Raw genomic sequence first — 22,539 nt, forward strand, 5'->3', positions numbered from 1 at the left:
AGCACCTGATGTCACAGGAAGGCCAAAAAGATCATCAAGGACAACAACCACCCGAGCCACTGCCTGTTCAAAGCTGGGACTGAGAGACAGCTTGTCTATCTCACTAGCTCAGAGAGGCTGCTGGCTACATTGAGACTCAAATCACTGGCCACTTAAAAAAATGTATCACTAGTTACTTTAAACAATGACACTTTAATAATGTTAACATATCTTATCACATGTATATACTGTATTTTATACCATCTACGGCACCTTACCTATTCCGCATGGCCATTGCTCCTCCATATATTTATATGTACATATTCTTATTTACCCCTTTAGATTTGTGTGCATTAGGTAGTTGTTGAGAAATTGTTAGATTACTTGTTAGATATTACTGCAATGTCGGAACTAAAAACACAAGCATTTCGCTACACTCGCATTAACATCTGCTAACCATGTGTATGTGACCAATAACATTTCATTTGATTTTAGTGCATAAGACAATGTAAACACACTAATCGACCAGGACGTGGCATAAAACCCATTTTATGCAAGAATTTAACAACTTAATTACACCGTTACACTAGCATACAAACTCGGTAGCACAGAGTAGATCCTCCATAGGACGTTCAGAAATAGTGCATTGTGGATAGTTTAGAAGATATCCCAAAATAAATTAATACATATGTAATAACGCAAAAACATAACTGTTTGTCCTTATAGGGAACCAGATGGTGAATACAACTAGGTTACTAAGGCTTTAACCACTCTGTATTGTTACACTGGTGAGTAAAAACTCATGCTTCCTACACTTTAATTTGTTGTCTGAAGATAAAATAGACATTTTACTCAACTGCGATACCCACTCCAGTTAACAGATGGAGATGTGGGACTTTAAGGCCATGCTGCTAGTGTGACGTATAATCTAGTGGACGGAACACTTCTTTCAACAGCAGCAACAGTTAGTTAGCCACCTCGGTAGTTTGCTTGCCAAAATTGAAGAACCAATAAAGCTCTTTAGACGCTTTAGTGTATATTAGCCACTGTGTTTTCAACCATCTTCTGTCGTCTAGTTAGTTATCAGATTTAATTTCATATTTACGGTGTTATTGTTTTTAGTCAGTTGGTTAAATTAGCATTATCCTAGATAGCTAGCATTCCCGACCATGCGGTCACTAAGCTACTCTCCTCCTGCTAAAGAGGAGGATATCACAGTAAAACAAGAAGTAGAGGGTGAGGCCGTTACTGTGAAAGAAGAAAAAGACACGTTCAGAGTGAAAGAGGAGGAGGATGTTACAGTAAAAGGAGAGGAGGATGCAGTTTATGGAGTGAAAGAGGAGGGGGAGATGACTGTTACATCGAAAAAGGAGGAGGAAGAAGAGGAGGAAACTGGATATCTGTGCTCGATTTCCCAAACGCATCTTAAGGTGATGGTTCTAACGGTGAACTTAGCCATAAGATGGTTTTGAGAAACCGTTCCCTGATTAACACTAGTAAGTACTGTCTTAAAAACAGAGGCACAAACTCTGCAGTTGTTGAACTGATGTGTGGTGTTAAAGGGGAAGTATGCAATAGCTACATCCATATTTAGACATTTTAAACGTGTTTATTTATAGCCATTGATTCTTGAAGAATATAACATGCCTCATGAGCTTAGTTCAACTCTTTACCCCATCAGAACTCCAAATAGGCTTTTTTTACTCCAATGTCTAGAAACAATGTAAATCAACACTGTATAGCCTCAACATGGTTAAAACTATAATATTGATATCATGGATGGTCAGTCCTTGCATCCATAGGTCTGTCTCTGAATTTTGAAAGTAGTTACATTTCTCCAACCCCATCATCATCTTATTACCAAAATAGTGGTGGAATGACAGATTTGTTATTGTTTGAACTGCAGATTGCTGGGTTGTGTGGGTTTTATAAACAGCAACAAAATTGCTGCCCAGAGGCTTGGTTTGGTAAACAGCTGAGGGATAGGGGAATGAGAAGTGTAACCACTCTCAAATTCATAGAGAAAGCTATTGTAGCAACTGTAACCCAACACCTAGTGACCTCGTCAAGAAGTTCAGACATCTTGGCGTGACAGTTATAAGGTGTTGGCTTGACAGTCGCTGGACCCAGGTTTGAGTTCAGCTCAGGGCTACCCCTGAATTCATTACACTAGGAATACAAAGACTTGCCATCCATGACTTCAAAATTATCGTTTTAAACAGATTTTGAGGCTGTATAATATATTCTATATGCAGTGTCTGCTGCACCACTCGGGAGCCACAAAATCATGTTCTAGTGCTGTCCCCAACTAAAATACATCTTGTTCAACCAAGTGTCATCTGTTCTTTCTACCAATCGCCCCATGTGTTTAAAAAAAATCAACTATACGTACTGAACTTGTCTGATGCTTTAAACATTTTGTTTGATTAAATAATTAAGACACACAAATGACTTGAAGTCATAACTAGAGGGAGCCAGGCATCACTATAACCTAACCAGAGGGAGCCGGTCATCAACGTAAGCTGGCCAGAGGGAGCCGGTCGTCAACTTAACCTGGCCAGAGGGAGCCGGTCGTCAACGTAACCTGGCCAGAGGGAGCCGGTCGTCAACGTAACCTGGCCAGAGGGAGCCGGTCGTCAACGTAACCTGGCCAGAGGGAGCCGGTCGTCAACGTAACCTGACCAGAGGGAGCCGGTCGTCAACGTAACCTGGCCAGAGGGAGCCGGTCGTCAACGTAACCTGACCAGAGGGAGCCGGTCGTCAACGTAACCTGACCAGAGGGAGCCGGTCGTCAACGTAACCTGACCAGAGGGAGCCGGTCGTCAACGTAACCTGACCAGAGGGAGCCGGTCGTCAACGTAACCTGACCAGAGGGAGCCGGTCGTCAACGTAACCTGACCAGAGGGAGCCGGTCGTCAACGTAACCTGACCAGAGGGAGCAACAACGTAACCTGACCAGAGGGAGCCGGTCGTCAACGTAACCTGACCAGAGGGAGCCGGTCGTCAACGTAACCTGACCAGAGGGAGCCGGTCGTCAACGTAACCTGACCAGAGGGAGCCGGTCGTCAACGTAACCTGACCAGAGGGAGCCGGTCGTCAACGTAACCTGACCAGAGGGAGCCGGTCGTCAACGTAACCTGACCAGAGGGAGCCGGTCGTCAACGTAACCTGACCAGAGGGAGCCGGTCGTCAACGTAACCTGACCAGAGGGAGCCGGTCGTCAACGTAACCTGACCAGAGGGAGCCGGTCGTCAACGTAACCTGACCAGAGGGAGCCGGTCGTCAACGTAACCTGACCAGAGGGAGCCAGTCGTCAACGTAACCTGACCAGAGGGAGCCGGTAAAAAACAATCAATCTATCATAATCACTAGTTAACTGAACATGTTTGATGATATTACTAGTCTATCTAGCGTGTCCTGCGTTTGCATATAATCGATGCTGTACGCATTCACGAAAAAGGACTGTCGTTGCTCCAACGTGTACCTAACCATAAACATCAATGCCTTTCTTAAAATCAATACACAAGTATATATTTTTAAACCTGCATATTTAGTTAATATTGCCTGCTATCATGAATTTCTTTTAACTAGGGAAATTGTGTCACTTCTCTTGCAACCGAGTCAGGGTATATGCAGCAGTTTGGGCCACCTGGATCGTTGCGAGCTGTGTGAAGTCTATATCTTCCTAACAAAGACAGCCAACTTCGCCAAACGGGGGATGATTTATTAACAAAAGCGCATTTGCGAAAAAAGCACAATCGTTGCACGACTGTACCTAACCATAAACATCAATGCCTTTTTTAAAATCAATACACAGAAGTATATATTTTTAAACCTGCATATTTAGCTAAAAGAAATCCAGGTTAGCAGGCAATATTAACCAGGTGAAATTGTGTCACTTCTCTTGCGTTCATTGCACGCAGAGTCAGGGTATATGCAACAGTTTGGGCCGCCTGGCTCGTTGCAAACTAATTTGCCAGAATTTTACGTAATTATGACATAACATTGAAGGTTGTGCAATGTAACAGGAATATTTAGACTTACCCGTTAGATAAAATACAGAACGGCTCTGTATTTCACTGAAAGAATAAACGTTTTGTTTTCGAAATAATAGTTTCCGGATTCGACCATATTAATGACCAAAGGCTCGTATTTCTGTGTATTATTATGTTATAATTAAGTCTATGATTGGATGGAGCAGTCTGACTGAGCGATGCTAGGCAGCAGCAGGCTCGTACGCATGCATTCAAACAGCACTTTTGTGCGTTTTGCCAGCAGCTCTTCTCTATGCTTCAAGCATTGAGCTGTTTATGACTTCAAGCCTATCAACTCCCGAGATTAGGCTGGCGTAACCGATGAGAAATGGCTAGCAGTTAGCGGGGTGCGCGCTAATAGCTTTTCAATCGGTGACTTCACTCGCTCTTTGAGTAGTTGTTCCCTTGCTCTGCAAGAGCCGCGGCTTTTGTGGAGTGATGGGTAACGATGCTTCGAGGGTGTCTGTTGTCGATGTGTTCTTGGTTTGAGCCCAGGTAGGGGTGAGGAGAGGGACGGAAGCTATACTGTAACACTGGCAATACTAAAGTGCCATTAAGAACATCCAATAGTCAAAGGTACAGTGGGGAGAACAAGTATTTGATACACTGCCGATTTTGTAGGTTTTCCTATTTTTATCATAGGTACACTTCAACCGTGAAAGACGGAATCTAAAACAAAAATCCAGAAAATCACATTGTATGATTTTTAAGTAATTAATTTGCAAAATAGCCTACATAAAACCAGCACATAAAAACATTGCATTCTGCAGGTAGAAAATATCCTGATAAAAATAAATATCCTAGAAATCACATTGGCTGTACATGGCCTGTCTACAACAAACTTGAAACATTGTATCAACTATCAACTGGGTCAGCGAAACTCGGATAGCAAGCTTGCAACATTGTATAAAATATTCTAGGCCCTCTGTTTCCTGTTCCAGTGAGTTCTGGACAGACACAGCTGTAGGCTATTTGTGCAAAGGATAAGAAGTAATCAGCTATTTTATAACATTTCTACTGGATCAGAGCATTACATTTTCCTCTTTTATGCCGAGTGGTTATCGAAAGGGTGAGAGATGGAAATATTTTACGAAAATACTTTGAGGAACTATTGTCATTCGCAATTGATTTTGATTAGACTTTGTTTACTTGCTGTTTGGAGGTGAAGAAAAAAATACTTTGAAAAGCTCCACAACTCATTAGTGGTACAGCGTTAATTAAGACAATGGGAAATACTATCAGACATCCCCAAATGGGCACATTTATAGGCCTACATTTGTGTGCAGGCCAGGTAGATTACTTCTATATGGGTAATCAGTTGTGTGTCCTTACTTAACATTGACAGGAGTGTTTCAAACAAAAGACAATGAATAAATTGACAAAACTGACGCATCTTGTAGGGTGAGGGCTGGGTGGTCTGCCAGGGGCCATTTCATTTAGTATCCGTTTGGCTCCGTTGAGGAATGATTTTATTTCCCCATAGTATGTTGTACCGAAGTTGATCTCTGAAATGCACTCTAACTACATAACATTAAGTGTCTCCTTATGTTACGCTGGGAAAACAGTATTCATGGGCACAGAAATCCTAGATCATTTCAGAGTTTGCTAAATCCAATGGATCTGAGTCACCTTAACTTTATTGACAACACCCAAATCGATACTGTCATTAAAACGGTGGATCAATAATTACACATAATTCTTAACACTGTAGCTGTTTAGTTACAGTCACATGTTCCAACTATCATCAGCTGATCCAGGAAATCATAATTTTCTGAATGACGGTAAAATGACAAACATCACGACATGCAACAACAACCAAAGTGCTTCATCATGCATTACGTTGGTAAAGACAGTTATGCCGTGCTCCATGTTGGATCCAACATCCCTAACAAATTAATATTATTGTCTGCTTGATTTACAGTAGGGTCTCGTTAGTCTGTTTGGACACAGAGATACTTTGCTCATAATGTGTAGAGAACTGTTCCTTGATGGATAGGCTATTATACAACACACAGAGCTATTTTCCTTTATTCAGGACATTTAGAATGACAACACTTTACAGAGTAGCCTCGTGAGATTATTCACAAAATGATCTGGTGATCAGGTTATGAAATGTCATGAAAGACATTTTAGTTTCCATTTTTCACCTGAAATATGAAATGATGTATAGTCCTATGTCTATAATATTGTTAGGTGAATTTATGGGTCCTACAGTAGGTCTGTTATTGTTAGGTGAAGTTATGGGTCCTACAATAGGTCTATGTTATTGTTACGTGAAGTTATGGGTCCTAAAGTAGGTCTATGTTATTGTTTGGGGAAGTTATGGGCCAATTTGTTACCTTCTTTGGGCTAGGGGGCGGTGTTCGGAAGTTCGGAGAGTCTGGCGTGCCCAAAGTAAACTGCCTTTTACTCAGGCCCAGAAGCTAGGATATGCATATAATTGGTTTTATTTGATAGAAAACACTTTGACTAGTTTCTAAAACTGTTAACTGTTAAAATAATGTCTGTGACATAACAGAACTGATATGGCAGACAAATACCCGAGGATAATCCACTCAGATTTTTCCTATGCTTTGCTATTGAAATTTCAGCCAAAGAGCTCCCAGTTTTCAGTATCTATGGCTTCCACTGGATGACAGCAGTCTTTATAAAAGGTTTCAGGCTTGTTTTTTGAAAAATGAAGAAGTAGTTGTAGTTTTTCCAAGGTGTCTCTCATAGAGACTGTAGTCTTGTGGCTCGCTTGACTGAGGGAGAGCTCTTAGTTATTTATCTCCGGTATTGAACATACTACTTTCCGTCTTAAATTTGATAGTTTATTTACATTTTAGGGTACCTGAGGATTGATTAGAAATGTTGTTTGACTTGTTTTTACGAAGTTTATCGTCACTTTTTGGATGATTTTTTCTGCATAGTTTTTGGGATGAAAAAGAGGGACTTTATTGAACAAAACAACCATTTATTGTGTAGCTGGGACCCTTGGGATTGCAAACAGAGGAAGATCTTCAAAGGTAAGTGATTTATTTTATCGCTATTTTAGATTTTTGTGACGGCTGTGTTGGTTTGAGAAATATTTCTATGCAGGAGGTATGCGGGGCTCTGTCCTCAGATAATCAAACGCTATGCTTTCGCCGTAAAGCCTATTGTAAATCGGACAATGTGGTTAGATTACCAAGATTTTCATCTAAAGAATCATGTATGACACTTGTTATTTCATGAATGTTTAATATTACGATTTCTGTATTTTGAATTTCGCGCTTTGCAATTTCACCAGATGTTGTCTAGGTGGGACGCTAGCGGGACACTGATCCGTAAGAGGTTTTAAACACTTTGTGTACAAACCCTCATTGTCAGGCTGATGGCAAAGCTAGCCAAAGAGCATTTTACTGGTTGAAGTGTTTAAAAAAAAGTATAAAGCAGTTGATTTGCGGCAATAACACAATAACACACAGGACATTCAAACAAGCCTTACAATTATTATCCAAAGGTTGTGTGAAATACACTCATAAGCAACCTGGAAATGGAGGCTATTTTTGCTGTCAGCCTATGAGAACTCCCCCCCATCGTCAGCTGTTTATATATCAATCAGTATGGCGACTAAGTCAGGGAAAGCTAAATCTAAGTCTAGATCTACAGATGTTCACACAATGTTAGAAGAAATTGATCTGGAAAGTGAGACAGAGATTGTTGGAGGACGATTCATTTAGCGATTCCCAAATGGAGGAATATTTTTTGAACGGAGAGGACATCATTTTGGACTGGTAAGTTCTTCTCATGCTAATGCCGTTGTTTGAAATTAATAATATAAAATGTTATTTGTGATTTATTTTAATTTTAATAGCAATATATAAAAATGTAATCTAACGAAATGTGAGATGCGTGTGTCTGCCGCCCCACCCCACCCCCACATGAAATAGCCTATTTGAGGCTGTTGAGGGGAGGGCAGGCCCACAACAATGGCCAAAGTGAAATGGAGACAGTAGATACAGCTGGTCTGTTGTAATATAATAAAGACAGTAGATCTAGCTGGTCTGTCGTAATATAATAGAGACAGTAGATCTAGCTGAAATGTCATAATATAAAATAGACAGTAGATCTAGCTGGTCTGTCATAATATAAATGAGACAGTAGATCTAGCAGGTCTATAATAATATATTCAACCTTATGTTCCCTATACTCTATATATATCTCTTTATTATACCTGTTGATACAGGGCTCATATGTGAAACTATTCTAACTGAACATTTTCTTTCACAGTGACACTGACCTTGAATGGGAGCCCCCAGTGCCAAGGTGTCCATCCCCCACTAAAGCTGGTTCATCCAGCTCCTGCCACAAGTGGTGTTCATCTGCCCAAATGTATTTCTGCGGGCATGGATGTGCCTCAGGGCCAAAAGGGCACAGCATGGAGGCGTCGCTGTGTTCTTTGCAAAATTAAGTCCCCCATCACCTGCACCACATGCTTGGTGACCCTCTACTTTACAGCAGAAAGAGACTGCTATGGTACCTGGCATCAGCAGCACTATATTGTGTGGAGGACTGAGGGTCTTCCGAATATTGAAAGTATTATTTTGTAAATGTATATTTTTTTTTTCATGTTTTTTTCTCCATGTTTTGGGATGTGTGTTAGAAACCCATTTTGGTATTTTGTAAATAGTTATTCCATTCAATATGTATAACTTCGCCAATTTGGCCACATGGGTACATATGGGCTACTTGTGTGGGACACCTGGGTGACACTCATTTTGGAAGTTATCATTCTGAAACTTTGCATAAGTACTGTTGCCCTCTTGTTTTTCACTGAAATTGTCCTCATCATCCTATCTGAATGCTTGTTTTGTCTTGTTCATTTTAAAGATGATGATACAACAATAAAAATGTCCTTGTATTATCTAAACTAGATCTATTGTGTTATATTCTCCTACATTCAATTCACATTTACACAAACTTCAGAGTGTTTTCTTTCAAATGAAACCAAGAAAATGCATATCCTTGGTCCTGGGCCTGAACTGCAGGCAGTTAGATTTGGGTATGTCTTCAGGCGGAAATTGAAAAAAATAGGGGGGTAGCTGTAAGGGGTTTAATGTGAGTTTCCTTGAGTAGCACTCCTGATCTTACGCTGTAATATTCAGAAAACATTGTGAAAAACTCAAATCTTCACTCACCATTTTTGCTCCAGGCAGATATTACTCATCCATAACTAACGGTTTCCTCGTTAGCAGGGAGGAGTTTCCCCAACCAGATATGCTTCATCCATATCTAACGGTTTCCTCATTAGCAGGGAGGAGTTTCTGCAACCAGATGTACAGTCGTGGTCAAAGGTTTTGAGAATGACACAAATATTAATTTTCACAAAGTCTGCTGCCTCGGTTTGTATGATGGCAATTTGCATATACTCCAGAATGTTATGAAGAGTGATCAGATGAATTGCAATTAATTGCAAAGTCCCTATTTGCCATGCAAATGAACTGAATACCCCAAAACATTTCCACTGCATTTCAGCCCTGCCACAAAAGGACCAGATGACATCATGTCAGTGATTCTCTCGTTACACAGGTGTGAGTGTTGATGAGGACAAGGCTGGAGATCACTCTGTTATGCTGATTGAGTTTGAATAACAGACTGGAAGCTTCAAAAGGAGGGTGGTGCTTGGAATCATTGTTCTTCCGTTGTCATCCATTGGTTACCTGCAAGGAAACGCGTGCCCCCATAAAGGACTTCACAGGCAAGGATATTGTTGCCAGTAAGATTACTCCTCAATCTACCATTTATCGGACCATCAAGAACTTCAAGGAGAGCTGTACAATTGTTGTGAAGAAGGCTTCAGGGCACCCAAGAAAGTCCAGCAAGCGCCAGGACCATCTCGTAAAGTTTGTTCAGCTGCGGGATCGGGGCACCACCAGTACAGAGTTTGCTCAGGAATGGCAGCAGGCAGGTGTGAGTGCATCTGCACGCACAGTGAGGTGAAGACTTTTGGAGGATGGCCTGGTTTCAAGAAGGGCAGCAAAGAAGCCACTTCTCTCCAGGAAAAACATCTGGGACAGACTGATATTCTGCAAATGGTACAGGGATTGGACTGCTGAGGACTGGGGTAAAGTCATTTTCTCTGATGAATCCCCTTTCCGATTGTTTGAGGCATCCTGAAAAAAGCTTGTCCAGAGAAGACTAGGTGAGCGCAACCATCAGTCCTGTGTCATGCCAACAGTAAAGCATCCTGAGATCATTCATGTGTGGGGCTGCTTCTCAGCCAAGGGAGTGGGCTCACTCACAATTTTGCCTAAGAACTGTTATGGAACGGACAGGAATTCCCTGTTACACGGAGACAGATTCCACCCTACACCCTAAAAAAGATCCTCCCCATCATCCAATAAAGTCGCGTACACAAGATTTGTAGTACACAGAGTGACTATGACAAACATGCCGACTGTCTGGATGAGCATTTCAGACAGCGGGGTTACCATCTTCAGATTAGTCTTAACGTCGGTAGACCTGCCCCCTGGTAAACAGTGTATGATCACTGGATGATTCATTTTAAGTCTAATACTGCGGGTAATGGAGTCGCCAATGACTAGGGTTTTCAATTTGTCAGAGCTAATGGTGGGAAGCTTCGGCATCTCAGACCCCGAGTAGAAACCAGAGAAGGCTCGGCCTCAGTCTCCGACTCGCTGCTTAATGGGGAAAACCGATTGAAAGTTTCTGTCGGCTGCATGAGCGACACCGGTTGAGGATTCCTACAGCATTTCCCTCCAGAAGCCATGAGAAAGTTGTCCGGCTGCAGGGACCGTGCGAGGGGATTTGTACTAACGTTACTATCTGTACTTACTGGTGGCACAGACACCGTTTCATCCTTTCCTACACTGAAATGACCCTTGCCTAACGATTGCGCCTGAAGCTGGGCTTGCAGCATAGCTATCGTCGCCGTAAGGCGATCGTTCTCCTGTATATTATGAGTACAGCGACAGCAATTAGAAGGCATCATGTTAATGTTACTACTTAGCTTCGGCTGTTGGAGGTCCTGACGAACCATGTCCAGATAAAGCGTCCGGAGTGAAAAAGTTGAATGAAAAAAAGTAATCTAACCTCCTTGATCTGTCAGTAAACTGTGTTTACATGGGTATTGGGATCTGACCTCATTAATCTGTCAGTAAACTATGTTTACATGGGATCTGACCTCATTAATCTGTCAGTAAGCTATGTTTACATGGGTTTTGGGATCTGACCTCATTGATCTGTCAGTAAGCAATGTTTACATGGGTTTTGGGATCTGACCTCATTGATCTGTCAGTAAACTATGTTTACATGGGTATAGTGATCTGACCTCTGTCATTTCTTTGGCTATGCCGGATTAAGTGATATGAGATGCTATTCTATAAAATAATTTATCGAAAATTAATATCACCTGATTGAGCTAATCATGTCAATGTAATTAACTAGAAAGTCGGGGCACCACAAAATAATATTTATAGAGCAGTTATCTTCCGCATAAACTCTTAAAGACCTAGTAATATTTTACATCAATAGCAGTCAATATAAATCGTCACTTTATTTCAGTCTCATCTGAAAGTTGTAAATTCTTGGTTATCTTCACGAACCCTGGCTAACAAGTTGAATCAGCAATGCAAAATTGGGTTTAATTATTTATTTACTAAATACCTAACTAATTACACAGAATTACATATACACAGAATGAATCATACCTTGATTACAAATTACGTCATAAAGGAAAAAGTCCCTAGTGGATGGAACAGATATGACAGCTGGTTACACAAAGAAAAGGGGGGGGGTTGGGTTTGAGTGAAAGAGCGGGAAGACTGAAGAACAAAGGAAGAAGCGATGTCTCTATCGTAAATACAGTATCTTATGCATTCTAAATTACCGCCCACTTGGAAAAGGAAAATGCAATAAATATTTACTCTGAGCTGCGCTTCGGTAGTTTGGTGGTAGATGGAAGGCCGTGTTGCCCAACAGAGTCCTTTGAAGAATGTCTCTGGTGGTAAATTGGATACATTGTAGTAACGTCGTTGTGTGGTAGACGGGATACTCTGTCTGTTCTTTCCTAGCCCATGTTTGCATATGCTGTTGCTAACTCAACGGCTAGGAGGTATCACTTCTGTAGTGAATAAGAGTTCAAAGTTCATACCATTCGCAACCAAAGCTCACGCGGAGGTTATCTTCGTTCTGTAGTTATTATCTGAACCATTCTGACATCAGACCTACGTCCTCACATCCTTAGAACAGGAGGTTACAAGGCTTTTTATCGTGGAGGGAGAAGGGTGTGTTTGAAAAGTTTTATAACCCATGTCTCTTCACTGGGGCAGGCCACTGATTGAGCAGAGCCCTAACCTTATGAAAACCCAAATCTCTCATTTGGAAGCTAAAATTACGTTTAATCTTTTCACCAATCATTTTATATTCAAACATTTAAATTGAACAACAATTCCATGTGAATCCGATAACTACAATGTGCAGACTTTCCACTGTAGAGTTTATGTCATCCTATCATCGATGAGAATGTCTCAGATGACAACCGAACTGACATCATATTCACTAAGTACCACCGCATATGTTCAATTGGTCGGATTACCAGAATATAGTTCATTTCCCCCCACCTTCTGATGTTCCCAGAAACTCTATGTTAACCAAATGATCTTCAAATGTCACATCAGTAGGGTAGAGAGAGGAAAAAGGACAATGTCATGACACCTCATTAATCTGTCAGTAAGCTATGTTTACATGGGTATTGGGATCTAAACCTCATTGATCTGTCAGCAAGCTATGTCTACATGGGTATTGGGATCTGACCTCATTGATCTGTCAGTGAGCTATGTTTACATGGGATCTAAACCACATTGATCTGTCAGTAAGATATGTTTACATGGGATCTAAACCACATTGATCTGTCAGTAAGCTATGTTTACATGGGATCTAAACCACATTGATCTGTCAGTAAGCTATGTTTACATGGGTATTGGAATCTAACCTCATTGATCTGTCAGTAAGCTGTGTTTACATGGGTATTGAGATCTCAGCTGTAGTATAATCCAGCGAAGCAGTCCTACTAGTTTTGAAAGTAATAAGGCAGGCTGGTGGGACACAGCCCAGCTATCAGTAATAAGGCAGGGTAGTGGGACACAGCCCAGTTAGCAGTGAAATTAACCTGGTCCGCTAGCCAATCAACCGTGTCCCGAGCCTGTCGCCTGCAGTCTGCAGAGAAAAGTTGTGAGTTCTTTGGGCGTTTTGAAGAATCTTCTCTGTCCTCCATGGATGATTCTCATCGTCAGAGGTTGAAGCAGCTCAAAGGGCAAGTACTTTGAAGTAATTTTTTCACCTGGTCAAAATCCTTTCTACATTTGACAATCCCAGGATTCATGCCTGGAAAAAATGTATTTGCCTCCCCGTTGTGTCGGATCACTCCTTTCACCTTGAAATGTTTGGCCGCGGTTCTAAGAACTTTCTCTCTGTCCTGGTACCTCAGGAACCGAATGAGGAAGGGATGTGTGTTCTGATCAGTGGATGGGCGAGGGCCAAGTGACCTGTGTGCCCGTTCGATAACCAGAGGTTCAGCTAAATGTTCAGTATAGAGGGGATAATGGCAGCAGATAAATCAATGGGGTCCATCCCCTCGCAGCCCTCGTGGAGGACGATCATTCTAATGTTGCTTCGCCTACTGTAGTTTTCCAAATGGTCGACCTTATTCATTAGGTATTCGCTGTTTTTGCACAGTTTCTGTAGTTCTGTCCCCATTCAGCAGTGCTGATGCGCTCGTCGGCTTCTTTCATTCGTGATCCTAGCGTGTTGATAGTCGTTGTAAACCTGAGATGGAGTTTTTGATTTCAGCCAACTGTGCTGAGATGGAGCAGCTGAACTCAGCCGTTTTCAAGTTAAATTGTGTTGTGAGGGAGTCATTTCCTTCTTTGATCACTTTGAGGATGTGAGCTAGCCTAGCTTCTTAGCTTCTTCCTGAGATGTCATGGTGCGGTCTTGTGTTTCCAAGGAGGCCATGGTCAGAGGTTCATTCTTTGTCGTTTCTGGGTCTGTTTCGGTGCCTCCCTTGCCTTGTTTTTGTCTCGTAGGCATATCACCACACTTGGCTACAGTGTAATAATCAGTATGTTGTTTTTGTCTTGTAGACATATCAATACACTTGGCTACAGTGTAGTAATCAGTATGTTGTTTTTGTCTCCTAGGCATATCCCCACACTTGGCTACAGTGTAGTAATCAGTATGGGGGAAGTTATCAAGTTTTAGGATAAGTTTGTTAAAGATTTATCAGGAGCTCTCGGTCACAGCCATAACAGGCTAGCTTCGCTGCATCACGTAACCCCCCCTGTAGGTCTGTGCTATAAAGCCACCCCCCCTCTTAATCAAAAAGTCCAGATCATTTATTTCATGCACATGAAAGGTGAGGGTGAATTTCAGATGTTCACTGCTTGTATTGAAGGAGTGGAATCGATTAAATTCCTCTGCTGTCCCCTGGAATAGATGGAACACGTCATCAATGAAGACTTTTTCAGAGCCTGATAAGCTGCTAGAATGTATTGTTAGGGCTGACAATCATGCTATTTTTTAAACTACAATGACCTGAGCGCCTACTTGTCTTGTCTGTGTTTCTTTTACACCTGCTACATAAAAGAGACCGAAGAATGTGTAACAGTATAGCTTCCGTTCCTCTCCTCGCCCATGGCCCGAACCAGGGACTCTGCACACATCAACAACTGCCTCCAACGAAAAATCGTTACCATCGCTATTAGCGCGCACCCCGCTAACTAGCTAGCCATTTCACATTGGTTACAAATCCACAATGGTCAATACTATCTGGGATTCTTGAGACATCCTTAACCCCTACCTTAACCATTTTAAATGTCAACTTCAATGGGCTAGGGAAGTCCCAAGGATGTATCGCTACCTGAAAATACACAATCTAAGTGATTGATAGTTGGTACTCAGCAGTCATAAAGCCTTATTTACTTTAATGAACTACTAAAATAGTGATTTGGTCAGACAGCAGCTCTACACTTCATTGACTGACTGATCCATTCATCCTTCCATCCCTCCTCAGCCTTCCTCTCCTCTGAAGACCCAGTGAGGGTGGAGCTCAGTCAGAGAGCTGTTGAGGGACTGGTTAGGAAGAACACTTCTACAGCCAGAGAGGTGAGAGGTCACAGATGGTTTAGATGGTAAATATTTATGTCCCCTTAGTGGTTCATCACATCAACAAAAGGGAATATGTTCCATCATCTATGTTTATTTACATTAGTGCAAATTGTCCACTGATATTGGTGTAATTTCTCACCCGTTTTGGCTGTATGAAAGTTAATTTCCCCTCAGGCACACACATTTGTTCTTTGATATTATGAAGGTCATTTGTGTATAATGTACTTTTCCCCCACATCTTTACATTGCTTCTGCATATTCAGAGGCCTGACTGCATACAGACTATGTCAAAGGCCCATCCTGGTAGATCTGAACCTCATGCAGCTTGGAGTGATCAGATGACAGAAGTCACATTTAGGTGCCAGGTGTAACTGAGGCCGTAGATACTCCATATCCATTACTTTGAGTGTTTTATATAATATGACTAAATGTGTTTATTTCTGTGTTGCAGGGGCAGTCAAGAAATGGAACAGCAAGGCCACAGAACATGACATAAGCAGAGCTGTGGGACACCACCTCAAGCCCCTGGTATAGCCGGGGGTGGTGTTCACCACTCCAGCAGGCTGGAAAATTGCGATTGATACTTTTTTTCATACTAAGATGGACCAAGAGTCTGTCGATTGGCCGGTCATTGGGTTCATTTGACTTACAATATGTTCAAATCAAGCTTTATTAATACAGCACATTTCAGACATGGATGCAACCCAATGGAAACAAGAAAAGAAAAACCCACACCAAACTTAAAGACAGGAAGCAAACCAAAATGGTAGCGCAACTAAAGGTGTTGACTCTCCACATCTATCAAGACAACTGGAGCACTGGGCCAGACACTCTTACATAGAACCTGGACCAGCTCAGGTGAAATACCTTCCCACTTACAAGATGGACAAGCCAGCACAGGTGTAACACATACTGACTAACGGTGACACCAATCAAAGCGGCCTTAGTGCTAACGAGCTAAAGTCCAACCTCAAAACATAAATGAAAAAACCAAAGCCTGAAACACCTTCCCCCTTAAGACAACAAATATATCCTATATTTTTGTTGGACACATTTGCTCACCACCAACAGAAAACAACTTCCATTTCACATTATAATCAACTACAATGCTTAAATATATGGAAAATAATTAGAGATCAAACTCATCTCCAACACGGAAAAACGTGTCAAAATAAATTGTGATCCATGGTAACACACTGATTAAATGCAAAACAAAAATATTTTTGACTGCCAACCCTTGAGACAATCAGAAACCAAGTTGTCCTTACCACAGACATGTTTGATTTCAAGACAAAACGCCTGCGATATCCATAGTAACTTTCCACCTCACCGCAGAGCTTCTCTCTCTTTTCAGGGTTCACTAGATAGGCATGTTGTTGGATCGAGACCCAGTCCCCAATGTCATGCTCTAGTACATTTGGGTTGGCACATCTATGAATTATCCCTGATATTCTAAAAGCAGGGCAACAACGTCAATATAATTGTACCCCAAAATTGTCAGTTGGTTACATAAAAAATGATGATATCAAAACCAAATGTACACCCCTTTGTTAATATGTATTGGCAATAACTCACTTAATGGTGAGGCGTGGAATTATAAAACATGTATCTTTTGTCTGGCTGAATGTTTGAAATATGAGGTGATTTGAGACATCCTTCTTCAGTAGTGGAATAAAGACAATTAGCACTTGAATGTTGTAAAGAAATACTGGAGTGAAGTAGGATTGTTAATAAAAATGATTACAAATGTATTATACTGCGTCCGTGTGTATAGGCTGCAAGTAAGTTAAAATTAAGTTGTTTTCAAGTAATTGAAAACCCCCCCCCCGAAAATACATGTTTTCAACTTTCATATATTGGATGTAGGGCATAGTCTTATTTTCAATGTCTTTTCAATTACATTTTGCTAAATGGGAATAGTGCAATGTAAAAACACAGTTTTATCATGTCCAAATCAACCAATATGTAGATACCGTTTGGGAAATATTGAAAACCTAAATATTTTATAGTGTTGCATTTTGATTCAAGTGGGTCACCAACGTGGTAAGTGTAGTAACACAACACATTTTTTGTTAGTCACTTTGTTAAATCTCAGAAGTACTCTTTCAATTCAGAGCCTGGATTTTTCCCCTGAGGCTAATATCAATTGAACAGGGGGCAAACGTTTAGGGTTCTACATTCTAACATTCATTCAAATACTGCAACTACAATGTTAAAACATTCAATTGTGACATTATTTCATAATCATGAAACAACTCCTTCATGTATTTTCTGATGTTTAATCAGAGATCTTTTATCATAGTATCTCTTCCCACATTGATCACAGCCAAAAGGTTTTTCTCCAGTGTGTATTCTCTGGTGTGATTTCAGGGATTGTAGCCGAATAAAACTCTTCCCACAGTGATCACAGCCAAAAGGTTTCTCTCCTGTGTGTGTTCTCTGGTGTACAGTTAGATAGTTAGATGTAGTAAAACTCTTCCCACATTGATCACAGGTATAAGGTTTCTCTCCTGTGTGTCCCCACTGGTGTACTATCATGCTGTTTAGATGAGTAAAACTCTTCCCACATTGATCACAGCCATAAGGTTTCTCTCCAGTGTGTGTTCTCTGGTGTGTAGTTCGAGAGCTAGATGTAGTAAAACTCTTCCCACATTGATCACAACTATAAGGTTTCTCTCCTGTGTGTCCCCGCCGGTGTACTATCAGGCTGCCTAGCTGAGTAAAACTATTCCCACATTGATCACAGCTGTAAGGTTTCTCTCCAGTGTGAATTCTTTGATGCATTTTAAGGTCTGATGAACTGTTGAATCTTTTCCCACAGTCAGAGCAGCAGTGAGATTTCTTCCCTGTGGGTCTCTGCTGGTGTTTCTTGAGGTGTTCTGATCTGGAGAGACTCTTCTCTCCCTCTTCAGCATCATGATGTTGAGGCTCCCCAGAGGATCCACAGTAGTCCCGTCTCTCTCCTGTGTGTACGACAAAGTCAGACAGACGGTTAAAGGCCCACAACAGCAGAAATCCACTGTTTATTTGAGGTAAAAGGTGATGCCCAGAACATACCCGTGAAGTTGCACAACAATTGCCATCTTAAATTTTACAATTAAGACAGTCAAGCTTGCAACAATAGTCATATTTTGTTTTGTTCTCACATTAGTAGTAACATCGATGATTGTAGGTTAGAAATAAGTTGTTGAGAACCTTTGGTCTCCAATATAGGCTACTTTCTGTGTTTGCTAAAATTGCGGGACGAAGGCGATGCACACGCAATCTGGTTGTAAAAACCCCTCCCTGCTAACGAGGAAACCACTAGTTATGGATGTAGTATATCTGCCTGGAGCAAAAATGGTGAGCGAAGATTTTAGTTTTTCACAATGTATTCTGAATATTACAGTGCAAGATCAGGAGTGCTACGCAAGGAAACTCGCTTAAGCTCTGTGTCTATTCACTAATTCACCACCATGGGGAAAACCCATGGGAGTTCTCATAGGCTGACAGCAAAAATAGCCTCCATTTACAGGTTGCTTATGAGTGCATTTCACATTACTTTTGGATTATAATTGCAAGGCTCGTTTGAATGTTCTGCTTAATATAATGTTTGTTACTGTTGCAAATCAACTGCTTTATACTTTTAAAAAAACACTTAAAATGCAATTTGGCTAGCTTTGCCCAGTAAGTGTTTGCCAAATTGGACCACAATTTCCCCTAACAACAGACTATATATCAATTTATATTTCAGGTGAAACATGGAAACTAAAATGTCTTTGTCATGACATTACCTGATCACCAGATCATTTAGTGAATAATCCCACTAGCCTACTCTGTAATGTGTTGTCATTCTAAATGTCCTGAATAAAGGAAAATAGCTCTGTGTGTTGTACAATAGCCTATCCATCAAGGAACAGTTCTCTACACATTATGAGCTAAGTATCTCTGTGTGCAAATAGACTAACGAGACCCTACAGTAAATCAAGCAGACAATAACACATTATAAACATCAATTTGTTTGAGATATTGGATCCAACGTGGAGCACGGCATAACTTGAATGAAGAAGCACTTTGGTTGTTGTTGCATGTTGTGATGTTTGTCATTTGACTGGCACGCAGAAAATGATTACGGATCAGCTGATGATAGCTGAACATGTGACAAACTAAACAGCTACAGTATTATGTGTAATTATTGAAGAACCGCATCAATGACCGTATCCTTTTGGGTGTTGTGAATCAACTTTAAGTGACTCTCGGTTAGAAACACTGGATTTAGCAAACTCTGAAATGTTACAACTACTGTTCCCTGAAGGAGGGAAACGAGGCACAACATACTATTAAATCCACACACGTTATGACTACAACTACTGTTCCCTGAAGCAGGGAAATGAGGTACAACATACTATTAAATCCACGCCTCTCTGGAAGCCCCGCCTTTCACAGGTGGATGAGCGTGAGCCTCGGATTTATTCCTTAAATTTAATACCGCAATTCACCGACCCAGGAAGTGGCGGGGCCAAACAGGTGTTGTAACTCGTTCATAACTGGCACGAAGATCGGTAGAAATTGTAAGATAAATTGGCACTCCAAATGGAAAAGTTTGCCAATTTTATCGGAAACTTCAGCAGCAGAACGTCAGAATTTAGGAAGGCCAGCAGCAGGTCGGGAATTTGTTATTTTCTTCTGGTTATATTGATCTGTGGCTTCCTCAAGTCATTTGTGTTATTTAATCAAACGCTTGAAGCATCAGTTCAAGTTCCGCACATACAGTTGATTTGATTAAACACATACAGTTGATTTGATTAAACACATGGAGTGTGTCTATATGGAAAAATACACGTCATAACATTTCAACCAATCAATTGGTAGAAATAAAACACTTTTTACATGTTTTATATCTGGGACATACAACATGCATGCATTCAGACCCCTTCCCTTTGTTAGAGCCTTATTACAAAATTGATATTTAAAAAGAAATGTCATCCATCTTCAGACAATACCTCGTAATGACATCACAATACCCCATAAAAGTGAGATTTTTTTTTAGAATACCAGTGGTTGTATCACTGTAGGTCATGCCAGTAGGCAACAGTAGGCTGTAACTCTAGGTAATGCCAGTAGGTTACAGTAGGTAATGGCTTATTTGTTACGTGAGATTTACTTGATCCAACAGAAGTTTCGTAATGCTTAAATTATGTGGACACGAGACATACAGACAACTTTGATAACACTATAGGAGTTGTCTCCAGATCCCTATGCATATTCATGCTAGTAGCATAGCATCTCTCTCCATTGAATACAGTCGGTTGACGTCAACAACCCTCATAGAATATAAAATATAGATTACAATAATAAGATCTATCCACCAATCCAAAGACAGGATAGGCGGGAGCTAGACAACCCGCAGTGCCGCTTTGCGGACAACGACTCCCCTTAGGGCGGAGAGACATCTTGTCAGGGTGGTTAGAGCGTTGGACTAGTAACCGGAAGGTTGCAAGTTCAAACCCCCGAGATGACAAGGTACAAATATGTCTTTCTGCCCCTGAACAGGCAGTTAACCAACTGTTCCTAGGCCGTGATTGAATATAAAAATGTGTTCTTAACTGACTTGCCAAGTTAAATAAAAGTAAAATAAATGTTAAAAATATCCATAATCTTCGGTGTAGCCAACCCAACTCTCGCATGGCACTATTGGGGGGGGGGGCACGGTGTGTAGTAAATCATCACTACATGAAAATCACTATAGGCCGTGCCCCGCAGTCTGCAGTAAGGAGATAGACCCTTCTCAAATAAGGGTCTAGTCACTTTTTGGAAACGGAACGGAGAAAACAAGGGGTAGCTTGCTCGCTACGTCTGATTCTAGACATATCAGTCATCATCCTAGTGCCCTCCGTTGAGGTATTGACGAGCGAACTCCGAATATCCAAAGTTAAAAACCAATTGAAGGCGGTACTTACTGGTGTTAATCAGATCTATCTCCACCTCTTCATCTTTCAATGTGACAGTAATCTCCCCTTCCTTCTTTACTTCAAAAACTTCATCCTCCTTTTTCTCTTCTTTCACAATTACATCCATCTCCTCTTTCACTCTGAATGCGTATTTCTCTTCTTTCACAGTAACATCGTCATCCTCTTCTTTCACTCTGAACGTGTCTTCCTCATCTTTCACTGTGACAGCCTCACCCTCTACTTCTTGTTTTACTGTGACATCTTCCTCTTCCTTCTCCTCTTTCACGACAATGTTCAGCCCCAGAGCTTCTTTCTCCGTCCAGCAGACCTCCTCTTCTTCTTTAATAACAGGAGGGGAGTAGTTTAGTGAGCTCATGGTCGGGGATATTAGCTAGCTAGCTATCATTAGCGACTAGGCTAGTGCTAACTTAACCAGCCAGCTACTATAACTGACTTGTAAAAAATAACGTAAGGTTAACAAGTAGATACGACAGAGGTGTCTAAAACACAGTAGCTAATATATACCGAAAGCGTAAAATAGCTTGAATATTTCGGCTATGTTGGCTAGTAAGCTACCGAGGTGTTTGACGAACTGTTTATGAAGAACCGTCCACTAGATAATACGTCACGCTAGCAGCATCGCCTGAAAGACGCACATCGCCGTCTGCTGACTGGAGTGGGAAACGCAGTTGAGGATCATATTTTATTTTCAGACAGAGATTCTTTAAAATGGATTTAATTAAATAATACTATTATATTGAGACATACAAAGACAGTAATGTGTTGATTGATTAGTGCAAACAAAAATGGTTTACTACAGCACATTTAAGGCAGTTTCATTCTGTCAAAGTACATTTAAATAAGTAGCCAGCTACTGTCGGTTTATACTGCTCCTATACGGTTTATACTGCTCCTACATGGTGTAACAATACATAATGTAGATGTATATAATGAACTGACTAGGTCTATATTGCTCCTACATGGTGTAACAATACATCACGTATATCATGAACAGACTAGGTCTATACTGCTCCTACATGGTGTAACAATACATCATGTAGATGTATATAATGAACTGACTAGGTCTATACTGCTCCTACATGGTCTATCATGTAGATGTATATAATGAACAGACTGCTCCTCCTGCATGGTGTAACAATACACTAGGTCTATACTGCTCCTACATGGTGTAACAATACATCATGTAGATGTATATAATGAACAGACTAGGTCTATACTGCTCCTACATGGTGTAACAATACATCATGTAGATGTATATAATGAATAGACTAGGTCTATACTGATCCTACATTTCTTTTAATTCTTTTTTTTATTTCATCTTTATTTAACCAGGTAGGCCAGTTCTCATTTACAACTGCCACCTGGCCAAGATAAAGCAAAGCAGTGCGACAAAAACAACAACACAGAGTTACACATAAACAAAC

General features: G+C 40.9%; 1 protein-coding gene and 2 long non-coding RNA genes across 4 annotated transcripts; 1 reads left to right on the forward strand and 2 right to left on the reverse strand.

Annotated features, from left to right (window-relative positions):
* Positions 1-2,550: 2,550 nt before the first annotated feature.
* LOC127931341 (uncharacterized) lies at positions 2,551-3,075 on the reverse strand. The gene is made up of 3 exons (XR_008140758.1): positions 2,931-3,075; positions 2,719-2,873; positions 2,551-2,687 (listed from the first exon to the last, which is right to left on the reverse strand). It is a non-coding gene; the product is annotated as an uncharacterized LOC127931341 (long non-coding RNA).
* Positions 3,076-3,099: 24 nt separating this feature from the next.
* Positions 3,100-15,749, forward strand: LOC127931340 (uncharacterized). Of its 2 annotated transcripts, none has more exons than XR_008140757.1 (3): positions 3,100-3,226; positions 15,070-15,161; positions 15,616-15,749. It is a non-coding gene; the product is annotated as an uncharacterized LOC127931340 (long non-coding RNA). The 2 variants fall into 2 exon arrangements; XR_008140756.1 differs by having other exon boundaries at positions 3,131-3,257.
* Positions 15,750-15,820: 71 nt separating this feature from the next.
* On the reverse strand, positions 15,821-21,708 carry LOC127931337 (zinc finger protein 239-like). Its single transcript, XM_052523445.1, has 2 exons — positions 21,104-21,708; positions 15,821-18,127 (listed from the first exon to the last, which is right to left on the reverse strand). Exons 1-2 carry the CDS (start codon positions 21,468-21,470, stop codon positions 17,409-17,411), a joined length of 1,086 nt encoding a protein of 361 aa, XP_052379405.1. The 5' UTR covers positions 21,471-21,708; the 3' UTR covers positions 15,821-17,408.
* Positions 21,709-22,539: the final 831 nt, after the last annotated feature.

The sequence above is a fragment of the Oncorhynchus keta genome, chromosome 8 (assembly GCF_023373465.1).
Source record: "Oncorhynchus keta strain PuntledgeMale-10-30-2019 chromosome 8, Oket_V2, whole genome shotgun sequence".
NCBI classification, from domain to species: Eukaryota; Metazoa; Chordata; class Actinopteri; order Salmoniformes; family Salmonidae; genus Oncorhynchus; species Oncorhynchus keta.